Raw genomic sequence first — 13,678 nt, forward strand, 5'->3', positions numbered from 1 at the left:
GCTTCGGTGCTTCTTCCAGGCAGCAAGGTCAAATGCATCCAGAGACAAAGTGAACACATGCCAGTCTCAATGGCAAAGGAGGAACCATGCTTGAGCAAAGCTGTCAGCAAACAGAGGTCAAGAGGCCACACTCTCAGAAAAGCAATGCCTTGGGTTACAAGCACCAGGAAGCAATCATGTCTGTTATAAGCTGCTCACGTCACACAGACAACTGTGCCTGCACTGGCACGGAGGAGACAAGTGGGTGGCAATGGATGTTGCCATCACCTAGAGCCCAAATAAAACTGCACCGTGTAGCAGTTCATGATTCTGTATCCTATGGACAGAGAAAGGAAGAGAGGTTGAGGAGTGGTCATGCCATGCTATGGACCCAATATCCATGCCTCTGCCAAATTCCTCTGGCAAACTCTACTCCACAGAATAATGGCTCTAGAGAGGCACACGGGAGAAAACTCAGATACAATGGGCTAAGTGGAGTCCTCATGATGACTTAGTGCCATTAGGTAGGTCCCCAGCAAGCTCTTCTCTCTCCTTTCACCACATGAGCATACAAGTTGGGCATCTGCAACCCAGAAAAAGGAATCTACTCATGCTAGTTCAATTTGAGGCACAGCTTCTAGAGCTGGGAGAAGTGAATGTCTATTAGTTGTCAAGATATGCTACTTTGTGACTAAGATACGCAGTGTGGCCTGGGTCCCCAGGAACAAATGAACTCTCCCCACTCTAACAGATGAGAGGGACTGAGTGGAAAATGAGGGAGAGTGTCTCCTGCAGACTCCTCTGCTATCAAGTAACTGAAAAGAATGACCAAGAGCCAGAAGAGGCTTAACACAGATGTTTACACTGCTCAGAAACCAGTATTCAAGTGAGAGTCCACAAAGAGAAGACAACGGGTAATTTGCAAAATGAAAAGTGGAGAGCAAAGAAAAGTCTACATCATAAGTAATCTTAAGAGACAAGACTAAAATGGTGATACCAGAGTTTCCCAGCAGAATGAATGAGAGTGCCTCCTGCTGGTAGATGATGCGGAGAAACAGGATCCGATATATTTCTGGAGGATAGTTTACCAAAGCGTGGCCATGTCCAAATGCACTGGCCAGCAACCCCTGTCCTGGTCACCCATCTTCCTCCATCTTGAAGCACATGAACTGTGTGCCATCACATTCAAATAACAGTTTTAAAAAAGTGATCTTGACTACAGTAATGAGATGTTAACTATATTCACACTGGACTATGATGTTGTACATGTATAAGAACCTACTAACTACAGCTAAGAAGGGAGGGAAAAGAGAATGTGAAGTGCTGGGAAAGAGCCTCCTTCCTCCTAAGATCAGACATGTGCATCTTGTGCATGTGTATGTTTTCAGGTGCATATGAATGGATGCATACATTCGTGTGTGTGAGCACACAGGCCAGAGGACAGTCTTGCTCGGTAGGAGCCATCCACCTTGTTTTTTAAGACAGTGTTTCTCACTGGCCTGAGATCAATTTAGCTACACTGCCTGGTCAGTGAGCCCTAGGCCTTCTGTCTCTGCACCCCCAGTGCTGGGATCACATACACAGGCACCATCACACCTGGTTTTCCTTTTTTCCCAAATGTAAGTTCTGGAGATAGAACTCAAGTCCTCATACTTGTGCAGCAAAGACTTTACCAATGTAGATATCTCCCCTATCTTTCCCTTCTCCAGTCTGTGCAACTCCACAGGCCCTGCCAGTTTGTGGGTAGAGGAGTCTTGATGCTTTCACTGACACAGGGATTCTCTGTACGTAAAGACCCCAGCCACATTTTAGCTAGGCTGTTGGCCTGCTTACAGTGCATGCAGCCTCTGAGAAAAACAATTTACCATGAAGCAGCTCAATGGGGCCCACCCAGCTTTGTAGCAAAGGTCTAGTTCTCATGTTAAGGATAAAAAAGATGAATTGCAGCTAGGTTCCACCTCCTAAATACTTCCAGATATTGGCATCAGTAGAATTATGTTTCTCACTGACATTATTTTCATTGGCAAAGAGTAAATCTAAAAGCAGATCTATGTTTCCCTTAGGCAATGCAACAAAACTATTTTCATTTGGAAGGAAAAAGGTAAGAGGTAAGCACATTTTTCCTAAATGAGCCTCTGTGAAAAACAAAATGCTCATTATGATGTCCTTAGCTTGTAGCCCTAGTACAGGAGAGGCTGAGGCAGGAGAACCACAAGTTTGAGGCCACTCTGTGCTACATATTGAGACCCCCCCCTTTTTTAAAAAAAAAAAAAACTAAGAGAAATTGTAAAGTGAAAATGTTCCCAGTGCAAAGGTGGACAGTGTGCTCTAGGCCCGTGTTTGGTCCCAAGGTGCTGGCTGCTGCCCTGTCCCACTAGCTCCCCACACTCACCCGGGATCTTTAGGTTCAGGTCACAGATACTGCCAACTGTGGCCACAGATGGAGCCCGGCTGGTCCGAGTGATGCTCTCTTTGACTCTTCCCTCACCACTGATCTTCACAGTGAATGGACTTCCTGCAAGACCAAGAAGGCCCCTGTGAGCAGTCTTGACAGAGGCATGGATGGCATTTACTAAAAACCTAAGTATGACAGAGGGAAGGCAGAGGGGTCTCATACCAGGCACATGTTCATCAGCAAATTTGGTGGAGACGATATAGACCCCAGGCACAGTGGGGAAGTAGGACACCTTGCAGGTACCATCCTCCAGGTCCTCTGTCTGGATGTCCACTTTGCTGGGTCCTTCTACTGCCAAGGATATGCCACCATAACCTGCAACACAGCAGCTTGTTCTAAAACACCTCCTGAGAGAGGAGTGTGATGAATGCAGAAGGGATACCTAACCCTTGATATTGGAATAATTTCCAAACAGCAGAAAGTATCCAGCTTGGTGAGCTGGAGGCAAAGGAGCAAGCTAAAGACTCTAGCAGGATAATCTGCTGACCATAGCTTTAAGACAACTCCTTCCTTGAAGGTATCTACCAATGTCTCATTTGAACATGTGTCCTGAGCAACTATATGCCCCTCAATAAATGCCTGTACTGTCTCAAGGGGTTATCTGAGTTTTCAAAAAACAAACAGCTCCATCAGACCCCAAAAGTTCAACAGCATGAAATCTCAACAGTGAGCACTGAGTAGCGCAGAGATTTTTCAATCTCTGCTCTGGGATTCTAACTTGGTCTAGAGCTCACCAATGTGGCTGCCACTGCCACTGCCACTCAAGAAAACAGAAGAGCAAGGCACTGGGATGTGTATGGCTTGAGAGGCAAATCTAACTCAAAGCAGCTCAAAGAGAGATGAAGGGAGTGGTATGCCTTATTTTGCCCAAAGCACTGCTCAACTAATCCAACATCCTCTGCTTAGGAGGAGACCAGGAGACCCTGGGAACTGAGAAAATGATATAGTACACATAATAGAACAGGGACCTATGAGACCTTTTGGATCTGGGTTTGGATCTTAGAAACAGATGGGGTTATAATCCCCATGTGTCTCAGTTTTTTCTCTATAAAACAAATTCCTACTCTTGTGATTCAGGTAGAATCACTCATATCTCAGAGGCTGAAGGTTTAGAGATAAAGAGTTGGCAGTACAGAAAGATGAACCAGTTGTTACAAGCTCCAGGCATTTTCCATGAAACTGCTTCACAGACCTGCATCTCTTGTGTCCACAATGAAGTCAGACATCTCAAAAGTTCGGCCTTCTGACAGGCCTCGGCCATAGACTTTGGCACGGCGCGCATCACCAATTTCAGACTGGACCACCATAATGGATACAGGGCTGTTGGCCACGTGGTTGCCATTCTTCTTGATGCTGACTAGATGTTCACCAACCTCTCGTGGGATGAAAGAAATACCTGGACCAGAACACAGGTGGAGGTTTGTAAGTGGAGGTGGAGAAAGGATGAGGGAGAAGTTGGGGAGGAGAATGGTTACGACAGAATGTGTTCATGGTTAACTGGACTGGATATAGAATAATTCAGGAGAAAGACCCTACGTGTGTCTGTTGAGGGCATTTCTTGATTAGGTTAACTCAGGTGGGAAGAACCAACCTTAAAGTTGGCAGCAGCACCCATGGGCTGGGTTCTGGATTGTATAAAGTAAGTCAAACTGAGCACCAGTGTTCATCTGTCTCTGCTTCCTGACTACAGATGCCACTCATGGAGGTTTGAAATAAAATGATCTCCAAAGGGAGTGGCACTATTAGGAGGTGTGGCCTTGTTGGAGTAGGTGTGGTCTTGGAAAAAGTGTGTCCTGTGGAGGCAGGCTTTGAGGTTCTCATATATGCTCAAGCCACACCCAGTATCTCAGACCAATTCCTGTTGCCTGTGAATCAAGATGAAAGAACTCTCAGCTCCTCTCCAGCACCATGTCTGCCTTCATGCTGCCTTGTTTCCTGCCATGTTGACAATGGACTGAACCTCTGAACTATAAGTGAGCCACCACAATTAAATGTTTTCCTTTATAAGAGTTGCTGTAGTCATGGTGTCTCTTCACAGTAATAGAGACCCTAACAAAGATACCATGTGACAAGCTGTTTTGCTCTGTCACCTTTCATAACCCTACCATGATGGACTGTACCATTGAATCCTAAGTCCAAACAAACCTTTCCTTTCTTCAGCTGCTTTTGTTGGGTATTTTGTCACACCAATGAGAAAAGTAGCTAATATGATAGTATATTCTTAAAATTAGAAATAGGAGTCCCTTACTTTGCAACAACCCAGTATCCAGGGTTGTTAACACAAATGCAGAGGCATACACATACAGGTTTACTGTAGCATACTGCAATGTACTACCCATTTCCTAAGGGAAGAGTGAGGAGTCCCTGCTTACCCCCACCATGCAGGCAGTCCAAAGCTCACCAATGTGGTTGTTGGGCAGCCTCTTCAGTAGACAGGGCTCGTCACGTCCAGATGGGGCCTTAATACTGGCTGTCAGTGTGCTGAGGTCAGTCTCACTGATGTCCAGAAGGAAGTCGGCAGCTGATCCTAGCTTCACTTGTGAGCAGCGTCTGCTGTCATCTGAAAAAAAGCCAACACAGCTCCTATCACATGTGCTAGCTAAGTTCCAGCTGTCCAGAGCACATAGTCCACACGGCACTTAGAGATGAGCAGTCAAGAATCTATTATCCACAGGTATACAATAAACATGTGCCTCTGACAATAAGTGTTTCACGATCAATGTAGGAGGATGATGGGTGGTTATGACTGATTCAAAGGAAGACAAGAAGCTGGAAGGAACCTGAGCTGCAAATATTCATGAACTAACTTTTAAAGGAATCTTGGACATACAGAAGAATGAAACTAAATATCAATCTCTCACTCTGCTCAAAATTCAATTCAAAAGGGACCAAAGACCTCAAGATGAAACTAGAAACTTGGAACTGCAGGAGGAAATAGGAAAAAAGTTTTATAAAGGGTTCCAATAGCATGGGAAATAATCCCCAAATTGACAAATGGTATTACATGAAATTAAACAGCTTCTGCACAGCAAACAAAATGCCAGAGTGAAGAGACAATCTATAGAACTGGGAAAAAACTTGGTCTAAATACACATCAAGTAGGGCTTTAATATGCATAATATATAAAGAACTTCAACAAATTAAACAGTAAAAATAAAAAATAAATATATTGCTTAATAACAGTTCTCAAAAGAAATACAAGTGGTAAATAAATATTTTTTAAAAGTGCTCAATATCCTTATGTAGTAGGAAAAAGCAAATTAAACCTATTTTGAGATTCCCCCACCTTGGGTTTTTTATTTTTATTTTCATTTTTTTTTTGGTTTTTCGAGACAGGGTTTCTCTGTGCAGCTTTGCGCCTTTCCTGGAACTCGCTTTGTAGACCAGGCTGGCCTCGAACTCACAGAGATCTGCCTGACTCTGCCTCCCGAGTGCTGGGATTAAAGGCGTGCGCCACCACTGCTAGGCTTGGGTTTTTTATTTTTTATTTTTTTTGAGACAAGGTTTTTCTGTGAAGCCCTGGCTGTCCTGGAACTTGCTCTGTAGAGACCAGGCTGGCCTCGGACTCAGCGTTCTGCCTGCCTCCTGAGTGCTGGGCTTAAAGGTGTGTGTTACCACCACCTGGTCTGTTTTGAGATTCTATCTTACACCAATCAGAATGGCTATCATCAATAACTCAAAGGACAAGTAATGCTAGCAAGAGGAACCCTTATTCACTGCTGGTGAGAATGTAAACTGATGCAGCCCACTATGAAAGTCAGTGCATAAGGTTCTCAAAAAATTGAAGTAGATTTACCAACTGACCCATTTATATCACTCCTGAAAGACTCTAAACCAACACACCACAGAAATACCTGCACATCCAAGTTCCTTGCTGCTCTATTCACAATAGTTAGAAAACAGAACCAGCCTAGATGCCCATCAACAGATGAAAGGATAAAGAAAATGTGCTGCATATAATGAATGAACAATATTTAAAAAATGAAATCAGGATATCTGCAGAAGAACAGATGGATGTAAGTCATCTTATTAAATTAAATTAGCCTGACTCAGAAAGATCATACCACATATTTTCCATCACATACTCTGTGTGTGTGTGTGTGTGTGTGTGTGTGTGTGTGTGTGTGTGTGTGTGTGTTTGTGTTGGGGGCAGGGGGAGAAGGAAACTAGAAAGGGGACCATGAAATGGAAAGAAGCTATCTTAAGAGATGGGTAGGTAGGCGAAATGAAAATAATAGAATATATGCAAAATAAAAACAGGAAGGGGGGCAATTCAGAGGCAGGCAGTGGGAGAGGGCAATGGGGGAAGAAAATGAACTAGAACAAAGTGTAATGACATATGTATGAAAATTTCATAATAAAAGTCATTACTTTGTATTGTGAATTAAAAGAAAAAAATTAAAGGAATCTTTGGCAAGAGAAGGCAGTTCCCACCTGCTGCCATGCCCTTGGGAATTTCCCAGATAATCATGAATCCCTCTCCCTACAGTATTGCTACTTGCTTCAAACAGGTCTAAGTACCTTGGAGGCAGCAAGAACCTTGATTTGCACATCTTCCTGAGAACCCACTGTATATTTCCAAACCAGCAAGCAGAACAGAGGTCAGGAGCACGGACCATGGAATGGGACAACTCGCCTCTGAATACCAGTGAACTTGACTAAATGGCTATCTCTCCAAACTTCAGTTTTCTGATCAGTAGAAAGGAGTAGATACCTTATGTAGTACAATGCTGATAGGCCTCTTTAGTTCCTGCACTCAGCTGTCAGTATTATCTTGATTTCTAGGGGGTAACTTTTGTTTTTTCTTCATTATGAGAGGAGGGATTTAGACACCCCGAGCCCGGGACTTGGTTTCTCCTGAGTCTGTGAAACCTAAGTGACTAGCTTGCCATTCCAGGTTGATGAGAGGGGGTGGGTCAGGCACAGCTCAACCTCCCATGAGAAGTTCCTGTAAGCTGGACAACCCCCCTACCTGTGATCTTGGCAGTGAAGGGGCTGCCAGGGATGTGCTTGTCATTGTACTTGACCAGGATGCTGTAGTCGCCTGGCAGGGTGGGCAAGTAGGTCACTGTACATGTTCCGTCTTTGTTGTCAATGCAGCTGATCTCTGCTTTTGAGGGTCCTTCAATGGCCAAATCCAGACCACCTGTGAGTGGGAGCATGAAAGAAGAGCAGTTAGAGAGAGTCTCCTTATTTCCATAGGGACAATTCATCCATAGGGACCCTGACACTAGGGACAGAAGACTGACACATTCCATGAGTATCAAAACAATGTAATCTACAGGGGAAAGCCTATTGGGAAAACACACCACTGTGGACTGCACCTGCACCACCTGCTTAAATAATTCCAGCTCTCCAGGATCCGAGAGATAAAGATGAGAGAGTGCTATGCATCAAACATACACAGGATGGGCTAGCACAGACGGTCACAGTGGTCAGGGTGGATGCCACCACCAGAACCACAGGCTTAGGAATCGGCAAGAGCACTTCAGCAAGAATGTACAACTAAATAACTTGTGGGAGGTTCAGAGGACTAATGAGCAAAATGAACAAAAATAAAACCATTTTCAACCAAAAGCCCACTTGAATTCTCAGAGAGTCACATGAAATAGTTTATAATACAAATCTGATTTCATTCAGATCATAAGAATTTAAACATTCCTATTTTGGGTAGGAGACGGATTTTTATATGAGAGAAAATAATGAGACAAATACTATCATATAATAGTGATTTTTTTCTTTTGAGATGAGGTTTCTCTATATATATGGCTCATGTTGGTTTTGTACTCCTTGGCTCAAGTGATGCTCCCACGTCAGCCCGAGTATCTGGGACTACATGTGTGCCACCATGTCCAGCATGTTTCAATCATGTTCATTATCTCTCCAAATGGAAGGCTACAAGTGCATAAACATATAAACCATGCAGTACCTTCTCCTGCATCCTCTGTGACGATGGTGAATGTGGCAGTTTTGTTGGCTACTCCATACACAAGGCCTGGACCATATGCAGACACACTCCCACTGTTGGGGTAGTTCACATAGAACTGGAGAGGGCTCTCTGCATTTGCCAAGGACAGAAACAAGATTGGGAAACATTAAATGGTAAATGGCTACTTCAGATAACAGGCAGTACCTTAATGTTCATCTATTAGCAGGCAGAGGCTGTTCCAGACCTGAGGGGCAGGTGGGAGCTGACGTAGGAGATTTCATCTCAGCTTGGCAAATGAGAAAGAAGCATCTGTATCGTGTGGAGGTAGGAGCTGTTTACTAGAGCAAAGGCTTTGTGTCACGCCATTCAAAATGTAAGACCTCCTGATCTAGGAAGATCATCTTGAAAAATGGACCCCATAGTGGTCCTCTTTGTCCACTGCCATTCCCATCCCTATTAAAGTGTTTTAATTCCTAGGATTCATGTGCAACTCAGGAAAGACTTCAGCATCTAACAACAGGGAGTTGATCTATCCACAGAACATTAAAGAATCCATGTGTATTAACTTGAGAGATTAACCATGGTATGTCACATTAAATAGAGACAAAGCAAACTGTCTTTATATACAACATTGATATTATTTCAGAGAGGCTGGTGTGATGGCTCAGCAGGTTAAAAAAAACTTATGCAAACCTAATGACCTGCATGTGATCCCTAGAAAAGGTATAAAGAGAGAATTAACTCTACAAAATTTTCCTCTGACTTCCATGTTGCAACAATGGAATACTCAGATTAACATCCCTCCAATCTCAGAAACACTTCCACATGCACACTTTGGCATGGGTGCCCATACACATATATATCATGCACACACACAGTAACAGAAAAGAATTGTTAAGCCATTCTTTTAACAGAATAAATGTAAGTATGCTAGTAGGTACACAGGAAGCTTCTGAAAAGGTAGTCACACTGGCAATGGAGAGAAAGGGTGAAGACCAAGAAAAGTTTGCTGCTGTTTTAGATAGTCTTACTGTTTAGCTCAGGCTGGCCTCAGCCTCCTAAGTGAGTTTACAGATATCTAATGCCTGCCTGAAGCTTGAGAAGTGACTGGTCTTTAAACTCTGTATCTATGTCATTAGTATATTTAAATAGAACAACATTTTTGCTTTAAACAAGTATTGTACATACTTATGAACATAAATTAAAGCAAGTGGCAACTCAGAGAAGTATTTTTAACTCCTACCTCAAAAACATAATTTCTCTAATGGGACAAAGAATAAGAAGAGTCAGTCCACAGAGAAAAAAACTGGGAACAACACTTAAATATATGTAAAGTTGCCTCAATGTCAGTCGAGGAAAAAATACCAACATACCATGCATTTTTAAATCACCAGACTCGCAAAGAAACAACTGCAAAGTAGACTCCACTGGGCAAGTGTGTGGAGTGGCAGGTGCTTTCCTTAACTGCTGGGGTCCAAATGTAACAGTTCCAGGATGGGAAATGCAGTAAAATCTATCCAAATTACAAAGGCCTGTGTGGCCCCACAGCACTTCTGCTCAGGGGACCAAATCCCACAGGTATACCAAGACTGTCAACAAGAGTGATGACAGCAATGGTGAGAAAAGCTGCAATGATCCCCAGTGGTGACCTGGATGCATACACAGTGGCTCACCCAGATGAGGGAAAGCTATAGGGTGTGAAAATGCACCACTACACAAACCTGCTTCCTACACAGCTTCCCTGGACGTGCTGTCAGAAGGAAAAGGCTGATGTGAAGATACTACCCTTTGGTAAAAGAGAGCTAGATTTTAAAATCTGTATTTTTTTTTTCAAGACAGAGTTTCTCTGTGTACCCCTGGCTGTCCTGGAACTCGCTCTGTAGACCAGAGATCCTCCTGCCTCTGCCTCCTGAGTTCTGGGATTAAAGGCATGCACACCACTGCCAAGCTAAATCTGTATTTTTACTTGCATGTGGTCTTAAAATTTTTCTAAACTTGAACATAAAATTTACCAACAATCAGTTGTAAGGAGAAGGCAGATGGAGGTTATGGGTATGATCATGTTACCTACTCAAAATATTAAATTAGAAGATATTTAAATGACTACAAAGAGCAAACTGAAGATGACTAACACTGTGCTGGGTGATGACCAGGAAACACAAGCTATCCCCCAATAAGGAGTTGCTGGGGCCATTTGTCTTCTTCTAACTCCTGTACCTTAAGATATGACCCTGTCCTAAGGCCCACACCCCACAGGGTGTGCAGGCCAGGCCTGCAAACTTCCTGAGCCTGCCTTGTATTTGATCTTTGGCCACATTTAACACAGTTACAAAGACAAACAACCAGAGCTGCATGGCCCTGCCCTATGACCCAGGATGCTGAGGTGTATTCTCTCTTCCGGAAGCAGACTTTCAGGCTGTTTTTACAGGGAAGCCAATATGACATTCCTGAGCCTGCCACAGAGAGCTCCTTAGTTTACCAGATGTCCAAGAGACTAGAGAGCTGCTGTATCTCACTTACCAGGGATGTGGCTGCCCATGTACTTGATGTGCATCTCGTGGAGTCCGACTTCAGTGGGGGCATATCTGACAGTGACCGTGCCATCTTTGTTGTCCACGATCTCAGGTGTAGCTTTCTTTCCAGAAGGCATATGCACCTCTCCTGGAGAACACAGGGACACAGGGCAGTGCGGTCACTGGTGACCTTTCCCCACAAAGCAGATGAAACACACAAATGTCTTCACTACAAAGTTTCTCAGACCTCAGAACACTCATACTGCTTTAAACAGCCAAGTACCATGGTGGGAAAACTGAGACTTACTTTCTATGGCTTGCCCTTGGTTTCCATGAAAATACAGAAGACAACTAACTAGTAAATAAATGAAGGGTGTCTCCAACAGGCAAATTAGAAGTGCAAAGAGGATCCGAGAAGACCACAAACTAATAAGAGAAGCAGGAATGAAAGAGAGGCTGGGCTTCCAGAAAGGGACTTGTAAGACAGACCTCAGTGCTTCCAGCTATATTTGGAAAAGTGAGTGGATAAGAGAAAGTAGGGAAAAGGGGGAACAGAAACGTGGCAGTGATGTGGTTCCTACCCTGAGGAGAAACACAAGTTTCTTCAAGAATGTAATGCAAGCTATATACAAACCACCTCTTCAGAGAAACATGTTCCACAGTCTCAGGGGCACTGGGGAAGGAGCCAGGACTGAAGTATGGCAGAGTAATCCCCCCGCCCCCCAGCACTGTTCTGGGCCGCAGGCACAATGGATAAAGAGTAAGGCAGCTCTCACAAGGGTTTACCTGTAATTTCTCCTTTCCTGACAGCAAATGGAATCACCAAGTCAAAGGGCTTAAAGCCTAGGCCGTTCATGTCACTCACTGGGACATAGGCCTCTTCAGTCACCTAAAAACAGGAGAGACTGGTCACTCGGTAAAATAGACAGCAGTGTGGACTCGTGGAGCTACAGGGGGCAGAACCACTGGGAATTCTACAAGGCAACAAGGCCTAAATTTGGGGGTATGGCCACCAGTATTTTTATGGGCTTTGTCTGACTGGGCTGGGGTCGAGTTGGAAGGATTGGAGAAGTCCCACTGATTGATCACTTGTTAGAAACTGCTTGCACTAAGAGTGTGCTTGTAGAATTCCCAGAATCGCCCACAGGAAAATGGAAAAGGGAGAGAGCAATGTCTGCGTCCCAAGAGGCTCCACCTGGAAAGGTTTAGTTGCTTGTGGCCTGGAAAAGAAGGTGTGTTTTAAGTGGCACAAAGTGGTAGCAGGTGACTTTGCCCCTAGACAGAAACCAGATGCACAAGTCGTAGCTTGGAGTCAGTAGGAGCTCTGCCAACAGCCATCCATCTTGTTATTTAAACATGGGGAAAAACTGTACCCAGCATGGTCATAGACATGATGGCTGGCGATTTGTGGGGAGCAAGTGGTGACAAAGAGGTGGATCTTATGGAGAAAGTGGGATTGTGATGATGGGGTGATCAATGGGGACACACCAACGGCCAGGACACCAGAGGACTTAAGCAATTCCCACAAGCAGGCAGCAGCTTTTCTAAAACGAAGGTGGAGTAAACCCAGAAATGCAAAAAAGGAAAAATGAAAACCGAAGTGTACCCAGGGCCTGAATCCAGGGGGACATGCATTTACCGGTGCCTCCTCCATGGTTGTGACTTCCCCTTCGGTGGCCTAGTCAGTGGCAAATGGAGATTAATTGGGAACCACACCAGAGGGATATTGTTACCCAAGATCCTACAGTTAGAACTCGATCCCCTCTCTCAGCAGGGGTCTGTTACTATGGTGTGATAACTTTTTTTTGAGACAGGGTCTCATGTAGTACAGGCTGGTTTCCAGCTCTCCATGTACCTGGGGATGGCCTTGAACTGCTGATTCCCCACCTCCACCTCCCAAGTGCTGGGATTATAGGCATGTGCCACCAGTATGAATGATAAAGTCTTTCCGTCCATTTAGAAGGAAAGCTGTCCTCTCTGCAACTGTCAAGGCACTTGTCCTTTGGACCCACAATTCATGATTAAGTGATGTGTATAGAAGCCACAAGTGGTGTCATGAGAGACTAAAGTAAGCTTTGCAGCTATTGGTCAGACTGGCCAGGGGAATGGTGAGTGAAGTCTGACAAATTAATATAGAAGGGTATCCATGTCAGCTTGAGGGAAGCAAGCGTCAAAGCCACATGTTATGATCCCTTGCATGAACTCAAGCGTCCATTGTGTGAACACAGAAAACCAACAGCAGTCATCTGGCATGGAGCCAGGGCAGAAGTGGATTGTGTTTTTTTTTTACTTGATGTCTTGTTTTGCTTTACTTTGTTTGTGTGTGTGTGGTATGTGTGTGCTCATATGAGCACACTAGTGCATTGTGTAGAAGCCAGAGCTCCGCACATCAGTGTCTCCTATTGCTTTCTACCTTATCTAGTTTTAGATCTATTTATTTGATGTGTATGAGTGATTTGTCTGCATATATGTATGTGTGCTTGGTGCCTACAGAAGTGAGGAGAAGGTTATAGATGGTTGTGAGTTCTGAGAACCTAATTCAGGTCCTCCACAAGAGCAGCAAGTGCTCTTAACAACTGAGCCATTCCTCCAGCCCTTACAGCTAGTTTTTGTGATTAGACACTGGACTTTCACTAAACTTCAAGCTCACTGACTGGCTAGACTAGCTGTTTATCAAACACCCAGGATTTTCCTGTTCTGTCTCCTGATTATGGGCATGTGCTGCCATGCCCCGATTTTTATGAGTGCTAGGAATCTGATCTCAGGCCACGCTTGCACAACACTTGCTTTACACAACGAACC

The 13,678-nt window shown here is 44.2% G+C and overlaps 1 protein-coding gene across 5 annotated transcripts in view; it reads right to left on the reverse strand.

The window, feature by feature from the left end:
• The window catches only part of Flnb (filamin B), a 152,597-nt gene that overhangs the window by 19,116 nt on the left and 119,803 nt on the right, over positions 1-13,678 (reverse strand). For 3 of the 5 annotated variants that reach the window (XM_052734196.1, XM_052734193.1, XM_052734197.1), the window contains 9 exons: positions 12,483-12,554; positions 11,663-11,765; positions 10,884-11,024; positions 8,364-8,492; positions 7,407-7,580; positions 4,836-4,994; positions 3,627-3,830; positions 2,597-2,749; positions 2,372-2,494 (listed from right to left, as the gene is read on the reverse strand). In XM_052734196.1, the coding sequence (XP_052590156.1) occupies positions 2,372-2,494; positions 2,597-2,749; positions 3,627-3,830; positions 4,836-4,994; positions 7,407-7,580; positions 8,364-8,492; positions 10,884-11,024; positions 11,663-11,765; positions 12,483-12,554 (1,258 nt within the window). The remainder of the gene's footprint in view (positions 1-2,371; positions 2,495-2,596; positions 2,750-3,626; positions 3,831-4,835; positions 4,995-7,406; positions 7,581-8,363; positions 8,493-10,883; positions 11,025-11,662; positions 11,766-12,482; positions 12,555-13,678) is intronic. The other 2 variants (XM_052734194.1, XM_052734195.1) reach the window with 2 other exon arrangements.

This window comes from Peromyscus californicus, unplaced genomic scaffold, assembly GCF_007827085.1.
Source record: "Peromyscus californicus insignis strain IS unplaced genomic scaffold, ASM782708v3 Scaffold_12__1_contigs__length_115047231, whole genome shotgun sequence".
Classification (NCBI taxonomy): Eukaryota; Metazoa; Chordata; class Mammalia; order Rodentia; family Cricetidae; genus Peromyscus; species Peromyscus californicus.